Below are 17,391 nucleotides of genomic sequence, written 5' to 3' on the forward strand. Positions count from 1 at the left end.
CTCCTATTAAGAAAAGGGCACAAAAATTCACAGACAACTAGAGGAAAACTCAGGCCTCTAACTACATTATCTGTGTACATTTTGGACTTTTCATACAGAGAAGACAACATTTCAAATTCTGAACCAGATTTGGAATTGTTAAATTGTCATGCACTTAGGCAATACCACTGATGATGATATTTTTCCTGCATTGAAATCTTTGCACGAAATACCCCTTGAACACTTCTTGTTGTAATACAAATTGAAAAACTTTTGGTGCAGTACAGAAATTCTTTTAATTGTTAATTGGAACTGGGATTCCAATTTGCTGATCTTCTGTTTAGGAGTAGTAATCAAATATGATGAGTGATTAACTTTATGCAAGACTCTCTCTTAATGTGCAGTCTTTGTAGATTTACTTGCATGAATTGTAAAGTAATACCTATAAAGCCCTAAAAACATGCCTTGGCAAGCTTCTTAAAGGGGCTCACAATTTTTCATGTACTCAGAGTTAAAAGCATAGGAGAAATGCAGACAAGATATCCTGAAGCGTCAAACAACAAAAAAAAGCTTTAATGGCAGCTTCAGAAAAGCAGAGAATGCTGGCAAAAGTTTAAAGCAATATACAATCAACATAAAACACTTCAAAAAGCATTAACTTGGTGCCCCATTCAATTTAGCAGGCTCCAACCCCATCCCATTTTAAGTTTCTCAAAACTCCAGGAAGAGGAAATTAGAAGAAGAAAGAGAGAAAGACAGAAAAGCTGTAGAAAAGAGCATACACTTCTGGTTCATGGTGTTCAGCTGATAGGAAGTCCAGCAGGAAATAGAGTCAAGACCTGTGCTAGCTTAATGTCCTGGCTAAACTACCCTTTGGCTTTCCTGTGCCCTTTCCCCAGGTGGGACTTCCCTCATCTGGCCACTCTGGGGCAAGACTGGGGCTCCAGGGCCAGGTGTGGAGTATTGCCTGTGTTGTGCCAGGGAGTGCTGGCCACTGTAGGGCTGGGATCCAGGCCCAGTGCAGTGCAAGGCATTGCCTCATCAAAGGCAAGGCCCAGCCCAGGATGCGCCCTTATGCTCCATGCACCCGAAATGTTCCAGCCAGCAGTCCGCCCAGTCTCTTGGATACCCTCTCCAGTATTTGTACCTGAGTTCATTGCAGCTCACCTTACTTGCTTTTTCCTGCCTTGGCAATTAGTTCAGAGTCTTCTGTAGTGTATACAAAAATTTCTTTTGCAAATTGTAGAACCGTAGAATGGTTTGGTTTGGAAGGGACTTTAAAAATCATCTAGTTCCAACCCTTTCTACAGTGAGGGAACTACATCAGTGGACAGGGCTACAGGAAAGGGGTACAAGTGTCATCTATCTGGACTCCTGTAGAGCTTTTGACAGGGTCCCCCACAACTTCCTTTTCTCTAAATTGGAGAGAGATGGGTTGGATAGGTAGACTGTTAGGTGGATGAGGAAGTAGGTGAACAGTCACATCCAGAGGGTAGTGGTTTAGTGAGGGTCAAGGGTTTAGTGTTCCAATGGGAATCAGTGGCAAGTGGTACCCTCAGCGGTCTCTACTGGAAGCAGTGTTATTTATTTAGTGTCTTCAGTAATGACACAGACAAAGGGATCAAGTGCACCCACAGCAGATTTGCAGATGACTACAAGCTAAGTGGTGGGATGACACTCCTGAAGGATGGGATGTCATTCAGAGGCATCTGAATGAGCTTGAGAAGTGGACCTGTGGAAGCCTCATGAGGTTCAACAAGGCCAGGTGGAGGGGTCTGGACTAAATGACCCTTGAAAAGTCCCTTCCAATTAAACTATTTTATGATTCTATGAAAATAAATAAGTAAACTGAGAGTTTTATTTCTTTCTATGTATGATGGGCTTTCAGCTCAGGTATCCTAGCCAAATTTTGCCCAGAGTAGTTCAACATTTTCTTAAATTCAGTTTTCCCCATTTTTCCTATTGAATTTAGGTATTCTTCATTGTACAGTTTGATGGCCTTGAAATGAACTAGAAAAAATGTGATCTGCTAGTAGATAAGGTAAATGCTACCATATGCTTTCTTTCTTAAACATTTTTTTAAGCTGTTTGCTCATATTTATATGAGATCCTAGGAATCCTGCGGTAAAATGCATCATAATAAAGCTGTTAAAATAGGTTGTACATTTGCTACCTATTAAAGGTAAACATAATGGTTTTGAGGCAAGACCCTCAGGATGATTTATGAACTTGTTTGTGGCAATAAACTGCAAAGCTTCAAGGTACTACACAAATGTTCTTACTCAGCACTGCATTTGTCAAAGGGTCATTCCTGCTGAGTTTATTTACTCCCTTCTGTCTGACCTTTTTGTGACATTCTCTCTCTGTGCATAAGATGGGTGCAGTCTGCTAAATATAATTCTATTTGCAAGCAATATAATCAGGTTGTTAAGAACACTTACTGTTTAATTAAAATACCATAGTACTACAAAAAAATCCTTCAAAATGCTTCACTGTCTTCAATACAAAGGGAAGGTGTACAAAAGGTGTTAACTGATGACAAGAAACTGTGTTCTTTCACCTCATAAACTGATTAATTAAAAGCAATGATGCCACTTTATAGTTGATGTGCTGTCTTCTGAAAAGGCTCTATAAATTTGAAATGTCAAGGTTATATGCTGTCTAGAACTCCAGTCAATGGAAGAGAACTTCAGCAATTTTCAGGCAGGGGGAGCTTTTCTTATTATCAGCTTCTGAGAAACGTGGCCCAAATCTGCTACAGTTTGGAAGATGTGATTAAATATTTATTAAACACTTAGACATTTCTGTTCCTTTTCAATTGTTCACTGACCATCATGTAATATGCCTGAGTAGCTGTCAAGACAAACTGGTCCTTGAGATTCCAGAGGTTTGATCTTTCACCAAAGCCAAGTCACATCAACATCTGTTTAAAGAATTCTTTGCCAACTTACCTTGTTGCTCTTGTCAAAACTTCATGTTGTGCAAAGTGAGTAGCACTTACTGGATTGTATTTGTGTGGCCTCTGCGGGGTAAGCGTGGATTCACAGATGGTATGGGATGTCTGAGAGTAAGTTCTATCAAACAGCTTGCTTGAAACTCTGTCATCATAGGGATTCTTTGGGAGAGCATTCTTAACCCTCTTCTGTAGGAATCAGTGAAGAGATGTGCCAGCTATTCTCAGGACTTCACTGAGCACTAAGAAAGAAATAATAGAGCTGCTCGCGGAGTATGGAGAGCAAGGGACAAACTCTTGCCACTCCTTTTATTTAAAAGAAAAGACATTAAAAAACCCCCTTCCTCTACGGGTCCACCTGCTTTTCAGTTGAAGTGGTGCCACTGAAGTTACTAGGTAGGAGAGTCCCATGGGCTTTCCCTGAAGGGTCAAATGCTAGACAGGAAGTCATAAAATGCCACCTGGTTTAAAGCAAATTACATGGTAGATGTGATGAAATGCTAAAGTGTCAAAAGGTTTAGGACACTGAATTGTAGTTGGCTGTAGGGTCTTCTGTCAGCGATTCAACTTGCAGCAATACCAGAACTATCAGTACAAAATTAATGCATAACTTAATTTGCTCAGCTATGCACTATGCATAGCTGAACAAATGCTGAATTTAATTATTTTCTGTTAATGATGAGTAAAGTCATGAATGAGTTGGTGAAGAAACTGTAATGGTTTGAGGTTCATTGAATAGTTATAGCATACTTTTTAACAGTAAGTGGGGTTTGTCATCTAGTCCTCTGGTATATTCAGATAATAAAACTTTATTTGTGAATTTGCCATTTTCAAACCTAGAGGATTAAGGAATGAGTAGCATTTTGTTTCTGAAAACATGTTCAAAAATCAGAGGAATTTCGTTGATGGAACAAGCAGTTACTCTAAAGTGTACTCGGCCATTTACATAAATTCCTTCCAGAGAAAGTTAAAATTTCCTTCTAATGTAGTTATTGCTCACAGACACAAGTGTAATACAGTTTATGTTGTATAGCAAACTGTCTAACACCTTGACAGTGGTTTACAATTAATGTAAAAGTAGAAATATAAAACCATTTGTTCATTTTCACACAGAAAACACCCAGAACAGAAGTAAAAGCAAAATATCAAGTCACTGTTGTCATCTGGCTGTATCTTAATTAACTCTTATTCTGATTGCTCTCTGAATTTTTTATAAAATCTCCTATTCAATGAGCTCAGGAGATGCAGAGAAAAATACTTTTTCTCATCTCCACAGTTACGAAACTTCAGCAAGTGATGAGGCCTAAATAATAAATAGTGCCAAGTAGTAAATGAATTTGTTTTACAGTCCCCCTTTTATCTTTATGCTTTTTTCACTCTATTTTTATTTGTTACAGTTTACAATTTGCATGAGAGAAATTCAATACTATATTTTGCCATAGAACCTAAATAAATGAACAATGCCCAGTTTAATTCTGCAAGGGAAAGAAGTATGATCATGAATAAAAAGTGCAGGTGGGCAGGAGACAAATCAGAAGCCAAGGCAACAAAGACCAGCCACAATGGTTGCAGCAGGGAAAACTGTAGTAAGGCTGGTCCTGGAAAGTATGGATTCAACCAACTATCCATCCGTACTCATGGAAGAAAAACACTGCACTTTCACTGACTTGTTCCAAGCACATTTCTTATCTATCTGTATATGACAGTAGTGTGTACTAATAGTGATTTTACTAATAATCCCACAGGGTAGCCCAGTTGTCCTTAGGGTGAAGGAGGCCCTGTGAGCCTTGGCAGTAAATTTTTGTTTGTCCATTATATTGGTTTTTCTCCAACTGTGCAATTTTTACTGTAGCAAGAAAACTTGTTTTCATTAAGTAAGTAGTTCATAACCTATCCTGTGTATGATGACTTGTAAGATAAACATAATGATTAACAGCTGTTACATATTGTGAAATGTTTGACGTGTTAAGTTTTTAGTTGCTGTCTTATTACAACCAAAACATAAAAAAAAAAAATTGAACTCAAGACAACAAAATGTTTTATGCTAGGACTGTTAGAAATTGCTGTTTAAGAAAACTGAGATCAAAGAGAGAGAACTGGGAATTATTTTGGGTCAGGATTGTAGGCATAGTTGAGATATGATGCTGAGCAATCAACAGTATTCTGTCCATGTGACATTTAGGTTAATTTGAATGACATTAGTCATTGACATTTTTCTGGTAAATATGTATTTATTACCTCTCAATACAATGACATTTTCTTTGTGACTGAAAGGTGTGAGATGATTTACCAGATGTCAGATGTGTATGCTTCTTTATTCTTGGTGTTGTGTTCCACTGTGAGGAACTGTGAGGAGTTCTTTTAATAATGATGGTTGGGAACAAAATTAAGCAAAGCAGGGCAAACATTGCATCTGTGAACCATTTATTGGTAATGAGAGAGCAAGATAAAAAGGAGTTACTCTACCAAAGAGGGCTACAGAAGACAGAGCAAGAGGAAGAAAAATGGGATAGAGGGAGAACAGACAGAGGGAAGGAGAGAGCATTACCACCAGAGGTCAGGGAGTGCTGTCTGTGTCCATGAGGCACGGGCTGTGGACGGCTACTGTGGTGATGGGCAACCAGACAGGGGAGGGGTGCTCACAAGGGAGAAGGTCCAGAAACCTGGACAGAGTCACGGTGAGGATCACAGTTGTGGGCAGGCTCGGAGGCAGGCTGGGTTGGACACAGGTGGCTCAGCAGGGACACAGAGGTGAAGCAGGCAGGGCGCTGGTCAAGGGCACAGGGAGGCAGGGCAGATGCGAAAGCGAGCAAGAGCTAGCGAGGACAGGAGAGCCAAAAGGCTGGGGCCAGGGCAAAAGTGTAAGGCTCAAAACGCCTCGACTCAAAAGCAAGTTTTGACAAGCAAGTCTCAAAAAGCAAGTCTCAAAAAAGCCCTTTGAATCACCAAGCTTCAAAAGCAAAAGGACAGCCCCAAGCCAACAGCCCACACTCAAAAATCGTGTTTGAAAAGCCCCCCAGGGAGTCAAAAGGCAAAGAACAGAACAGTCCCCCAGAGCTTCTTGTGCAGTTACTTTTTATGCCCTGGCTCCTCCCAAAGTCCACCTGCTGACAGGAGACCATTGGCCCAATGTCCCAGGGCAGTCCATTGGCAGAGACCTTTTGTCACCTGACTGGAGAGCGTCTCTGGGGTACAGTGTCTGTGGTGTTCCCCTGCTGACTGCCTGCACCATGTGAGACATGAAATGGTTGCCAAGTGGAGTCTCCCCAGAGACAAGGCTTTCCTCCATCTTCTCCTAGCGACCTCCTGGACTTGTGCAACCCCTCTCCTACATGCCTCTGACAACCATTGTTGAGGCATAACAAAATTGAATTGATTCCTCACACTTGGGCAGAAGCTTTTTTTCTTTTCCTTTTGTCTCATAATTGTTGTCAAACCCTTCGAAAGATGTCTGAATATCCACGTGCTAGAACAATTCAGAAGCATTTGCAAATTTTGTACCATTATACCCATATTCTCATGGGATAAGAACATTTCGTAAAAAGTAAACTGGAAATATATTTAATTTTGATTAAATTTGCTTTCCAATAGCTACATTAATTGAAGATTTTTTTATTCTTTTACTCTTTCTTTTCATGTTCCCTTCTTCTTCTGCTGCTTTTCCTCTGTCCAAGGAAGTGCCTACTGCTCTTCCCATACAGTAAGAAAACAAGAAATTACACAAAGCAAAAATAATTGGTAGGTTCCAAAGAACAGTATCATTGCATTGATGCTACATTTTGACACTGAGGTATTTAATTTTCATTTTCAATTTTCTGATATTTGCAGGTAATTATAGTTAAATGGCTGTAACAATACAATTAATTAATTTTTCTTTCTTCATTTCATGACCCCATTCTCTACGTTCATACTCTTCACACTGACTGAATTTACTTGCCACACTTTCCTCTTTTATTAATTATTAAAAGAATAGTGCTGCATAAAATATTGAACTGTTGGCTGGCATTAATTTTTTAAATGTAAGCAGAGCAAGAGAGATATTACCAGAAATAATTTCTAGATTTTTTCTTCTCCAAATATAAAAAAATACAGTGCCTGGAAATTAACTGGAAATGCATAGTCATTTTACAAAGTGGCATGAATAGCCTATATGACATGTACTTAAATATAATTATTTTTCCATAACTTAATGGCAGTATTAAATTATTTATTTCCTTAGTTGTAGGTCAAATTGTGCAATTACAGAAACTGAGACCATAACCAGATGGTATTTCAATTATTTTTTTACAGAATATATAGTCCAGATATTCCTAGGTCAGTTCTATCTTCTCTAAAGTCTTACCTGTGAATATTTTCCTTTCCTTACACTTTTACTGTCTGTTAGCTCTTCGTTTTTTTGACATTTTTATCTGCTTCATGCTGTGTTCTTTTACAGGAGGTAAAACTGTTCCTTTTGGGTTAGAGCTGCAGCTCATGTGCACTTGGACTTTATTTCAGTTACCTGTTTTCACTGAAGGCCAATCTATTTACTATTTAGCTTCCTTTAAGGATGGCAAGGCCTCCTGGTTGGTGGTGGTTTTTTGTTTCTTGCCTTTTTTTGGTTTTTGTTTTTTTTTTTTGTTTTGTTTTGTTTTGTTTTTTCTTTTCTTTTGGGTTTTTTTTGCTTCTTATGCTTGTAAATATTCATACAGGAAACGAAGGGGATTATACATGTCCCTCAGGGCTGATACTGGGGCTGATACTGTTCAACACCTTTTCTGGTGACAGGGACAGTGGCATTGAGAGCACCCTCACCAAGCTCCCTGATGATACCACACTGTGTGGGGCAGGGACATGCCCAAGGCAAGGGATGCCAGCCAGAAGGACCTTGGACAGGCTTGGAAAGTGGAACTGTGGGAACATCAAGAAGTTCAACAAAGTGCAAGTGCAAGGTCCTACACCCGGGTCATGGCAATCCCCGACACACCCACAGGTTGGGAAGAGAAGTGATTGGGAGCAGCCCTGTGGGGCAGGACTTGGCGGGGATGGCAGATGGAAAACTCCACATGGGCCAGCAGTGTGTGCTCACAGCCCACAAAGCCAGACGTGCCCTGGGCTGTGCCAAAAGCAGCGTGGCCAGCAGGGCGAGGGAGGGGATTCTGCCCCTCTGCTCTGCTCCGCTCTGCTCTGCTCCGCTCTGCTCTGCTCTGGTGAGACCCCATGGCAGGGCTGTGTCCAGTTCTGGTGTCCCCAACTTGCTCCTACATGGAACTGTAGGAGCAAGTCCAGAGGAGGGACATGAAGTCAATAAACAGACTGGAGCACATCCCCTACAATGCCAGGCTGAGACAGTTGGGGATGTCCAGCCTGGAGAAGGGGAGGTTGTGTGACCTCATGGCAACCTTGCAGGATCTGAAGGGGGCTGCAGGGAAGCTGGAGAGGGACCCTTCATCAGGAACTGTAATGACAGGACAAGGACTAATGGCTACAACCCATTCTTAGGCAACCTGTTCCAGTGTCTCACCACCCTCACAGTAAAAATTTCTTCCCAATATCTAGCGTAAATTTCCCTCTTTCAGTGTACCCATTACTCCTTGTCCTGTCATTACTATGTGTCTCCAATTTAGAGGCAAGGATGTCCTGTGAAACTGTATCCAAAGCTTTGCATAAGTACAGGTAGACAGTGTCAATTGCTCTGCCCTTATCCACCAGTGCACCCTTATCTACCAATAGCTCCATCACAGAAGACAAGATTTCCCCTCTGTAAAGCCATGCTGGCTCTTTCCAGTACCTCTTTGTTTTCCATGTGTCTTAGCATGGTTTCCAGGAGAATCTGCTTCATAAGCTTGTCTGGCAGATGAGACTTCTCTGTAGATCCCTAGATCTTCTGCTTTCCATTTTCAAAAATGGAGCTTATGTTTCCCTTTTTCCAGTCATCAAAGTCTTTAAAGTCATGCCCTCGTGGATTGAGGGTTTTGTGACAGGTATCTACTTTTTCAGGCTGTCCTTTATGACAGTTGCATGGCAGTTATTCCCTCCAGTATTTTAGAAAGAGAGTGCTCTTAAGATGTCACTTTAAATTAAAGCCAGGATTTTGAACAAGATAATTTATTTATATTCTTGATTTAAATTTCAGTAGCCTGCTGAGACTAAATTTACTCAGCCTGTCTTCTCCAGCACAAAGTTAATTTTACTAACTGCATGAAATTTCTGTAAGATACGGAAAACTGTTTTTGCTTACAGGTAAAAGGTGCTTGTGCAAGGTGGATACTGAGTGAAAGATCTTCCCCTGCCTGTCACCCATCCTTTGTCTGAGGTTGTTTTTGCAGTAGCTTCCAGAGAATGCTCTTACTGCCTTAAGCACCTTGAAAGCAATTTTTTGTTAGGTTCTAGAAGGATGGGCAAGATAGCAAGATGTGATTGCACTCTTTCTGAGGTTTTTTCTGGTGCCTTTTGAGGTAGTTTAAAGAAATGGCTATTTTTTTTCTGAAAGGTATTTATTAATATGTCCATATTAATAAATAGTGGTTATTAATAAATAACCACTAGTTACTCATATTAATATTTATTAATATGAGTAACTAGTGCCTATGTTAAGCAGGAGGACAGATGGTACTTTCTTCATTCTTGAAAAGTTAAGCAAATTAATTTCCAAGCTGACATTCAGATTTTCAAAAGACACTATCAACATAAAGAGGAAGGGATCTTAAGTATTAAGTTTTTTATAGAAGCCACAGAAAAATATATTATGCCTCTGCCTTTTTTGAGATGCCTGTAGAACAGGCAAGAATTGTTTAGTGTGCCCTGTGAGACAGATGTACTAACTTTTTTGAATTCTCGGTGATGTATTATTTTTCAAGTATAATTTTGCATAATGTTGGGTTCTCTTGGAGAGTAAAGCTGGTGAGGATAAAGCTGCTAAGAGTAATGATGAAGAAATTAACACAGAAAAGATAAAAAGATACTGATATTAAGGAGAGGACTTAGAGCTTTCTGCTAGACCTCCAGTTCTATTATTTAAAATAAAAGCAGAAATCGGTTTCCTGTTTTTACTGACTTAAATTTTTAAAATTTCAAACAGCAGGTCTTTGACCCCATCAAGGCAACACTTTTGCTCCTATCAATTTTGAACAGCTGAACAAGATCAGCTGGGTCTTTAGTTGCCTGGAGCATGTTCAAGGAAGGCTCAGGAAGAAAAACTCTGCCCCAAGAAACACTGAAGGGTCACAATTTTTTCTGTGGTTCAAATCCTTTGTAAATGCTCAAAGGCTGTAGCATTTGCTGAGGAAATGGTGCATTGGCAGATAAGCAGAGTTAAGTTAGTGTAACAGTTTGTGAGATTTGCTGAAATTCAGGCTTTTGAAGCAGGAGTCTTCAGTTACAAATAGAAATGAAACTTTATTTTATGTGTCGCTTCCTACTTCTGATGGCTGGGAAATTAAGTCCCCAAACTCCTTCACACTTACAGAGAGCAGATACACTAATTTCAGTGTCTTGGCTGAATTCCAGTGAGTAATTGCATTCAGATTATCTAAATTTCTCTCTAGTTTGAGTTGGCTGAGATAGTTTCCATCTTCTTTCTTGTTATTTTTGTGAGCAATATTAATCTGGCTGCTGTTTTTTCAACTTGTCATTTCTGTATTTTGATAGAAATTGATATTATTCCAAAGTGTACATATGATCTCCAAATTACTTTGAAGCAAAAACAAACAAGTTGTTGTATTGTGGTATCTGTCTTTTTATGGAGAAGCACTTCTAAAATGTCAGATTTATTATTTTGAAGTGTACTTAAACAGGGTATTTTTGTATACTCATTTTGAATTGAGATATTGAAGTCTGGTGTAGGAGGCAGACAGTCTGATTTTGTCTTAAATTAACTGTATGAATATTTCTGTAAATTTGAACTAAATTTGTTCAGCTGGATTTGAGAGACACAGGTGACAGATAAAGAATTAATGCACATAGATAATGCAGAAACTTGGATGAGATTGTTGCAATACAGCATCTGAAACTATTAACTGCACAAAAGGCAGTGCAAGTTTAGACCTCTTGGGGAAAAATTAAATAAGTCATCTTCCTACCCAATCAAGTCTGAGGACAAGTAAATATTTCATATGTCTAGGCATTTTTTCCAAGAAGATATCTTCCTGTGTCTGAAATATTTAGTAACTATGGTAATTTGTTTTGGTTTCTGTATTGTTTCTGCTTTGTTTTACCATTCAGAGTTTATGCTCTGAGTAGGTGGAGTATTGTATGTTTTATTGGTTCAGTAAATGTATCTAGTTTCAGATGGGAGCTTTGATGAATCTGTCCAATTTGCAGTAGACAAAGACTACCCTGACTGTATTTAGGTGACTAGGGATGATTTATTTAGATTGTGCTGCTTTAAAGAGTAGGGTAAAATGCATGCTGAAAGAAGCCTAAGAGACAAAATTGTAGCTGGCAGTTGTCTTGATCACATATTCTTCCTCTGATCTCCACCACTCTCTATGGTATTTTAACCTTATCCCAAGGAAAGTGTAATTTTTCAGAAAAATGGATGGGGACACTTGTTTCCATCCTTTCTCTTTCTACTCAGGAAAGAAGAAACTTGTTGCTGCTGCTGTTGCTGTCAGTACTAGAAAGTTGCCTTTTGTGCCTTGCCAGTTGTTTGAGAGCTGCAGTTACACACATTTTGGCTCCGTGGTTGTGTGGCAGTGTACAGGCCCCTTTTCTTTATAGAAGTTGTGTGCAATCATTGATAGGTTTTCTTTCTCTGGAATGTTGATTATTTCAAGTGTTTTTCAGCATGAGACCAAGGAATGAAGTATAGAAAGCAGGAAACAGAACTATTCCTAACTCCTAGGAAAAAAACCCTCATGGCGCTGTCCAAGGGAGGGGCAAACCAGTGGGCCTGCAGGTGCTCCATCAGGTGGTTTTAGCCTCTGGAGATGTACTCCATGAAGAATGTAGCTGTCAGCTGTTGAGAAAAAGGTGTGAATATATGTCTGCTTTGCTGCTCAAGACATGTGTTGGAGAAGTGATGGACTGAGTTCACTCTGTTTTTTGATACCTAGGTAGAAGTTTCTAAGTGGTCCCTACTTCTTCCAGCATAGTTTTCTGTATACTTCAATTAACTAACTCTGTGACATGGTCACAGAGAGAAGGCATAAAACCAAAATGAAAATACTATCTTCTTTTTCTTTTCATTATCTACACTGATGTCTACATTCTACATTTTTTCTTCCTCTGAAGTAATTTTATTCTTTTCTGGTTTTTCCATGCCAAATTGAAGAAGATAGGCAAGAAAAGCTTAATTTTTCTGAATTTTCCTATATTTGAGTAAATTGACTTTTTATAGCTAACTTGCTTGTGCTTTCCAGAATGCCTTTTGCTCTTTTCTTGTTTCCTTTTTTTTTATTTTACTATTTTAAATTTCATTTAAATTGGGATAAGTAAGGCAGTGGAATTTCATCTGACTTATTTATGTCTCTTCAGCAGTCTGGAATTTCTCCTTTTATAAATGGGATACCTTGAACTTTAAGGCATGGGTAAAATTGCTTGTAAGAGAGATGAAGGAAAATAAAATATTTCAAATAAAAGGAAAAACAAGAAAAGTGGAGGAGGAAAGTATTGAATAAAGTGAGGAATGGTGAAAGACTTCTGGCAGGCAAAATGGGAACAATATTATGGCCATGGGGGATCACTCACTCATTTTTTCAAGAAGCAGAAAAATAAAAGACAAATAAAAGACTCATTCATGGGATGAGTTTAAAAAAAAAGAAAATTAACTTACTCTTTTATAACCATATGTCTGGGTTTTTTGTATTGCACTACAATGTTGTTGGAAAAAGAACTGAGAATTTTTGATTAAGAATATTGACAATATTGCTAAAATATTATTTGTTTTGCAAATTGCATTTTAGATATATGTGGAGATGGAAATCTTAGGAATACGGGAATAATATCTGAATTTTCACACAGAGTCAAGTAGTGTAAATTGGGTGTTGTTTCAACCACTTTTTAAAAGCTTGGTAAAAGCTTTTGGAGCTATTGGTTGAATTAAATTTCCTTTACTTAAAATCCTTTAATTTTCAAGATAGTGTAAAGTGTTTATCACTTCAGGTAGAGCCAGTAAATTATTTTCAGACAGGATTTTGTTAAATAAATAGTTCTAATTAATCTAATTAGCCTAATTTGTTATGTGAATAAATAGTTTCTAGAAGTCTGAGATTCAGAACTTTGACAAATAATATTTTGCCAAGATAGAAAATGTTAATGACTATGTGGCCGTTGTAGCTTGCATGTTTTTGTGTGTTTAGAGTAATAAAACAAAGCATAAGTGAATAAATCTATTTTTGTTATAGCATATATATACAGCAATTGAAATCAGTTGCTGAAATTTCACTTAGCCTTTCTCTAACAAAAAATTGCATTTCCTTTGCACAATTATACAGTTACCGTTGTGCAGTTTTTATTTGTGATGGTGACTCATGTGTATTACACTGAACAGTAGCATGGCAATGGCATTTGGAAGACCAAAAAGCAAAAAGAAAAGAAGATGAGTGAACACAGAGGGAAAGGGGATGTGTTTTGCTCGGTGTAGAGAACAGCTATCTCATGTGTTATCCTGGCCCATTTATTTTACTAGAGTTTGCTATTTTTCAGGTGCAGTTAAAACCCAGTATTTCCAGTCAATATGTAATTCGTACACAACCAACAAACACCTGTCTGTCTACTCTTGAATGTGCAGCTGTTGCTCTTTCCATCCTGGAAAAAAATAAGAGTATACAAGAGGTATGTAAACTTAAATACCTGAATTTTTCTTTTATGAATGGTACAGGGGCAGTGAAGGTACTTAGCTATTAATGTAAAACTTGACAGTTAAAATCTTAATGACAGTTGTAATAGTTTTGTTGCATAGCCAACTAAAACAGGAATGCAGCAATGGATACAGTTTTTCATTTATTAACTCTGGAGTGTTCAAATTGCTGTGACTCTTTCACGTTGTGCTCCAACAGTGAACACAACAAAGTGATCTTTAACTCTGAAAAACCTAATTCATTTTGTGACAGGAGATAAGGTATGTTACTGCATGGAAAGAGGTAAATTGTTTTCTCCAAAAACAAGACAGCAGAGATGATCTGAATTCCCCCTTACAGCTATCTTGAAGATTAAATGCTTTTTTAAACCATGTCTTATGATCTCCTGCATTCCTCAGTCATGGAATGTAACCCACTGGGTTATGTCTGCCTACCAGCTCGCTCACAACTCTTACATGTCACTGGAGGAATTTGGGACTTAATAGTTCTTGAGTTTAAGTTTATCCCAGGTCAGAGAATACTAATTGGACATTAGCCTTTCCTTGTAAATTGTGATCCCACTAGTCTGTGATGGAAGAGGTCATTAAGAAAATGTCCTTCTTAATCTTTTGTTGCTGACATTAGTAATATCAATTTAATAAGCCCTCTGAAAAACACCTACAAGTACTTTTACACCACTGAGCCAAGTCTGCAATTCAACTGTGTGCCCAGAATTCAGTAGTGAATGATCTGTGAAAAAAGATTTAAAGCCCATCCATGTACCCCTACATGCTCTTCTTCACCCTGGAGTGCTCATACTGCTCTCCATCAGCTAGCTAATATTTTCATATATTAGGTATGAAACATCTGCCTATTAAAAAAAGTGCCCAGGTCAAAAATTGCTCCTGCAGCTGGCATAATATATAGTATGCCATCTCTGTGTCTGCCTCTGTGACACTAGACTCACCTTAATATTAAATTAATTGGATATAAAACCCAGATTTGGACAAAGTGTATAGACACACAAGAAAATAAGGCTCAGAAATTGGAACTCCAAGTAAAGATGGTTTTCAAGAAACTTGTGTATATATGTGGGGTTTTATATTTACCTTGTCCTTTGTTGTGCTAGGACAACATATTTTTCCTTTGCTAGAACTTCTGTCTTACAGTGAATGCTTAGTTAATGTCTATAGTTACCAGTCTTATATTCTGATTCACCCCTACCACTGAGAATTGGCCCAGCCTACTTTTCAAAGACAAAATTTCTGTTTTCTCTAAGCATTGCAGTAGCCAAGAGCTACATTAATGCATTTTTTATACCATCTCTGAACTGAGTGCTATTCCCAGCATATGAGACAGTGAACTGAAGTTGAGAGCCATGGAAATTAAAAACGTGCTGGTTTGGTACCCAGTATGTCACTTAATTTTCCGGTGTGCTCTTAGAGTCATATTTTTCTCAGTAGAATCTCAGCTCCTGCTGACTGCAGTTACACATGTGATTGCTTTACACCTTTACATCTGCACATGGGGCCCCCCTGACTTAGCCAGGCAACCAGAAAATGAAGAGTCTACAGTTAGGGACCACTTGAGATACATTTGGTTTGTGTGGTTTCATTAATCCTATGCAATACCTCTGGGCAGAAGCATGGACACAGTTGTGTCTCCAGGATTGCAGTCCAGGTACCTTGATCATGAGTCCCTCCTCTCTTCCTAAAACCCTGCCTCAAGAGATTTTTGTGCAAGCCCAAGCAGCTTAGTTATTGTGACTTATTCTATTGCAGCTTGTTGACCAAGCCACAGTAATTGATTGTAGTCCATTGCTGAGGTCAGCTCAAAGCCATAACTTACAGTAATGTGGCTAGGGCTGAAGTCAAGATTGAGTGGTTCCAAAGGAAGGAGTGAGGGATGGCACCATGAAGGTTGTGTATGACTGCTCTGCGATTCTTTTCAGTACATCTTCTGTTCAGGTCCACCTTTTGTGTCTCCAAAGGGTATACTTTAACAGCATTTATCGTCCAATTTGTATTTTATTAGCATTTTTAAGTAGTCATTGAATTAAAAAAATGATAATAATTGATGTCTCTAAAATACCTTTCTAAAAGCTTGGAGTTCTTTTGTCCCCCACCCCTTCATGTTTCTGCAGACTATACTCCATCCACTTCAAGCTTTATGCTCTTTCCAACTTCAGCATGGTGCCCAGATCCATCACAGCAAGGAACATCTTCTCAAAAATGGCTTATATGACAAGCCCATGCCAAAGAATAAACGCAAACTCAGAAGAATGGAGCTTCTAGTGAATAATATTAAAATATAAGAAAGTTGTACTGACTGTACAGAGGGGTTTATTTGCAGCTAGCAAATGAATATGAATCTGGATTTGATCCAAGCAGTTGACTATACTCTAATAAAAGAACTTTTAGGTCCTTCTTAGGCAAGAGTTTATCTACCAGTGTGACAAAAAGTAATGGATGAGCTTTTTTATTTATGCAGTAACCCAGGTGCCTTTGTTCAGATGATGGAGGAGCATTCTCATTTCCTGTAGAGAAGAGGAAGAAAACTGGACTTAATTTAGACTTATGTTATCGCTTGGATGTCAGATATGATCCTCAGTATGACTGGATGAATTTATTTTGGAGAGGCTTTTACCAGTACAAAAAGACAAGAAATATGAATATGGATGTGATGGAATGGTAAGGCCTCAGCAGTTAGAATAATGTTGAATTACTACTGAGCTTTTTAGCTTCATTATCTAACTAGAGTAGACTTTAAAAGCATAATCCCGATATTCTTTAGTTCAGATGAACATAAGGCATGTTATTTGAACACTTCTTTCTAACTTTGAGATTTTTATTTCTTCTATAATTAGAACTCCTTTTTGTAAATTTACATATTTTTTACAATGCAGCCAGGTTTAGTTTCTCCCAGACTTAATTTTTAAATTAAGTATGCATATATTTTTACAAGAAATTGAACAATTCTGACTTACAAAAATAAAAGTAGAAATCATGATTTTTGGAATTATAACTCAGATGCTTTGTTTTTACTTGAGCAAAAATTAGTCTTCCACAGATGGGGAGATGTTGTGGATGTAAATACATCATACTCATACTCTGACATACAATGATTATGCTACTAAAGGAATTAAACAAGCCCAGTGTAAACTGGTCTGTAAGAATTATGATGCAATGACAAATGATTATGTCTGGGTACAGCCAACTAACATAATTATAGATCCTCTAGGCTTCATGTGTTTAGTTTTTCACTTCTAACAGTGATATGTGTACTTCTTTCTAATAGGAATTGCTAGAAGCAGAAGAATTGGGTATTTTTACAGGCTTTCTGAAATAATATTTTATGATCTGGAGGGAAAAGTAAAGTGAAGTAAAGGTTCTGATACTCCTTTCCTCTACATAGATGTCTCCTGCATTTAAGAGATTAAAATGCTTAATGTTTGTCTTTACTGTCAGTTCCCCTCTAGGTAACAACATGAAGCTAATTGGGTACTAATTAGTATTAGAAAAAGATATTTTGTCTTTAATTTATGATTTGTAAGATAAGAAACTACAGGAATGGGGTGGGGGTTGGATGAGGGGATGTGTAAGCATAACTAACTGAAAGCTTTTCTGCAATTAATAAGGGAGGTCAAAATTAGGTCAGAGATTAGCTAAGAAGTTTTAGTTAACCCTGAGCTAATAGTGA

At 38.2% G+C, this 17,391-nt stretch overlaps 1 protein-coding gene across 1 annotated transcript in view; it reads left to right on the top strand.

The window, feature by feature from the left end:
* Window positions 1–16,013, top strand: part of DTWD2 (DTW domain containing 2) — a 63,344-nt gene extending 47,331 nt beyond the window's left edge. Inside the window, exons 5-6 of the mRNA XM_066569588.1 lie at window positions 13,559–13,687; window positions 15,836–16,013. Coding sequence (XP_066425685.1) covers window positions 13,559–13,687; window positions 15,836–16,006 — 300 coding nt within the window. The 3' untranslated portion in view covers window positions 16,007–16,013. The remainder of the gene's footprint in view (window positions 1–13,558; window positions 13,688–15,835) is intronic.
* Window positions 16,014–17,391: the final 1,378 nt, after the last annotated feature.

The sequence above is a fragment of the Molothrus aeneus genome, chromosome Z (genome assembly GCF_037042795.1).
Source record: "Molothrus aeneus isolate 106 chromosome Z, BPBGC_Maene_1.0, whole genome shotgun sequence".
NCBI lineage: Eukaryota > Metazoa > Chordata > Aves > Passeriformes > Icteridae > Molothrus > Molothrus aeneus.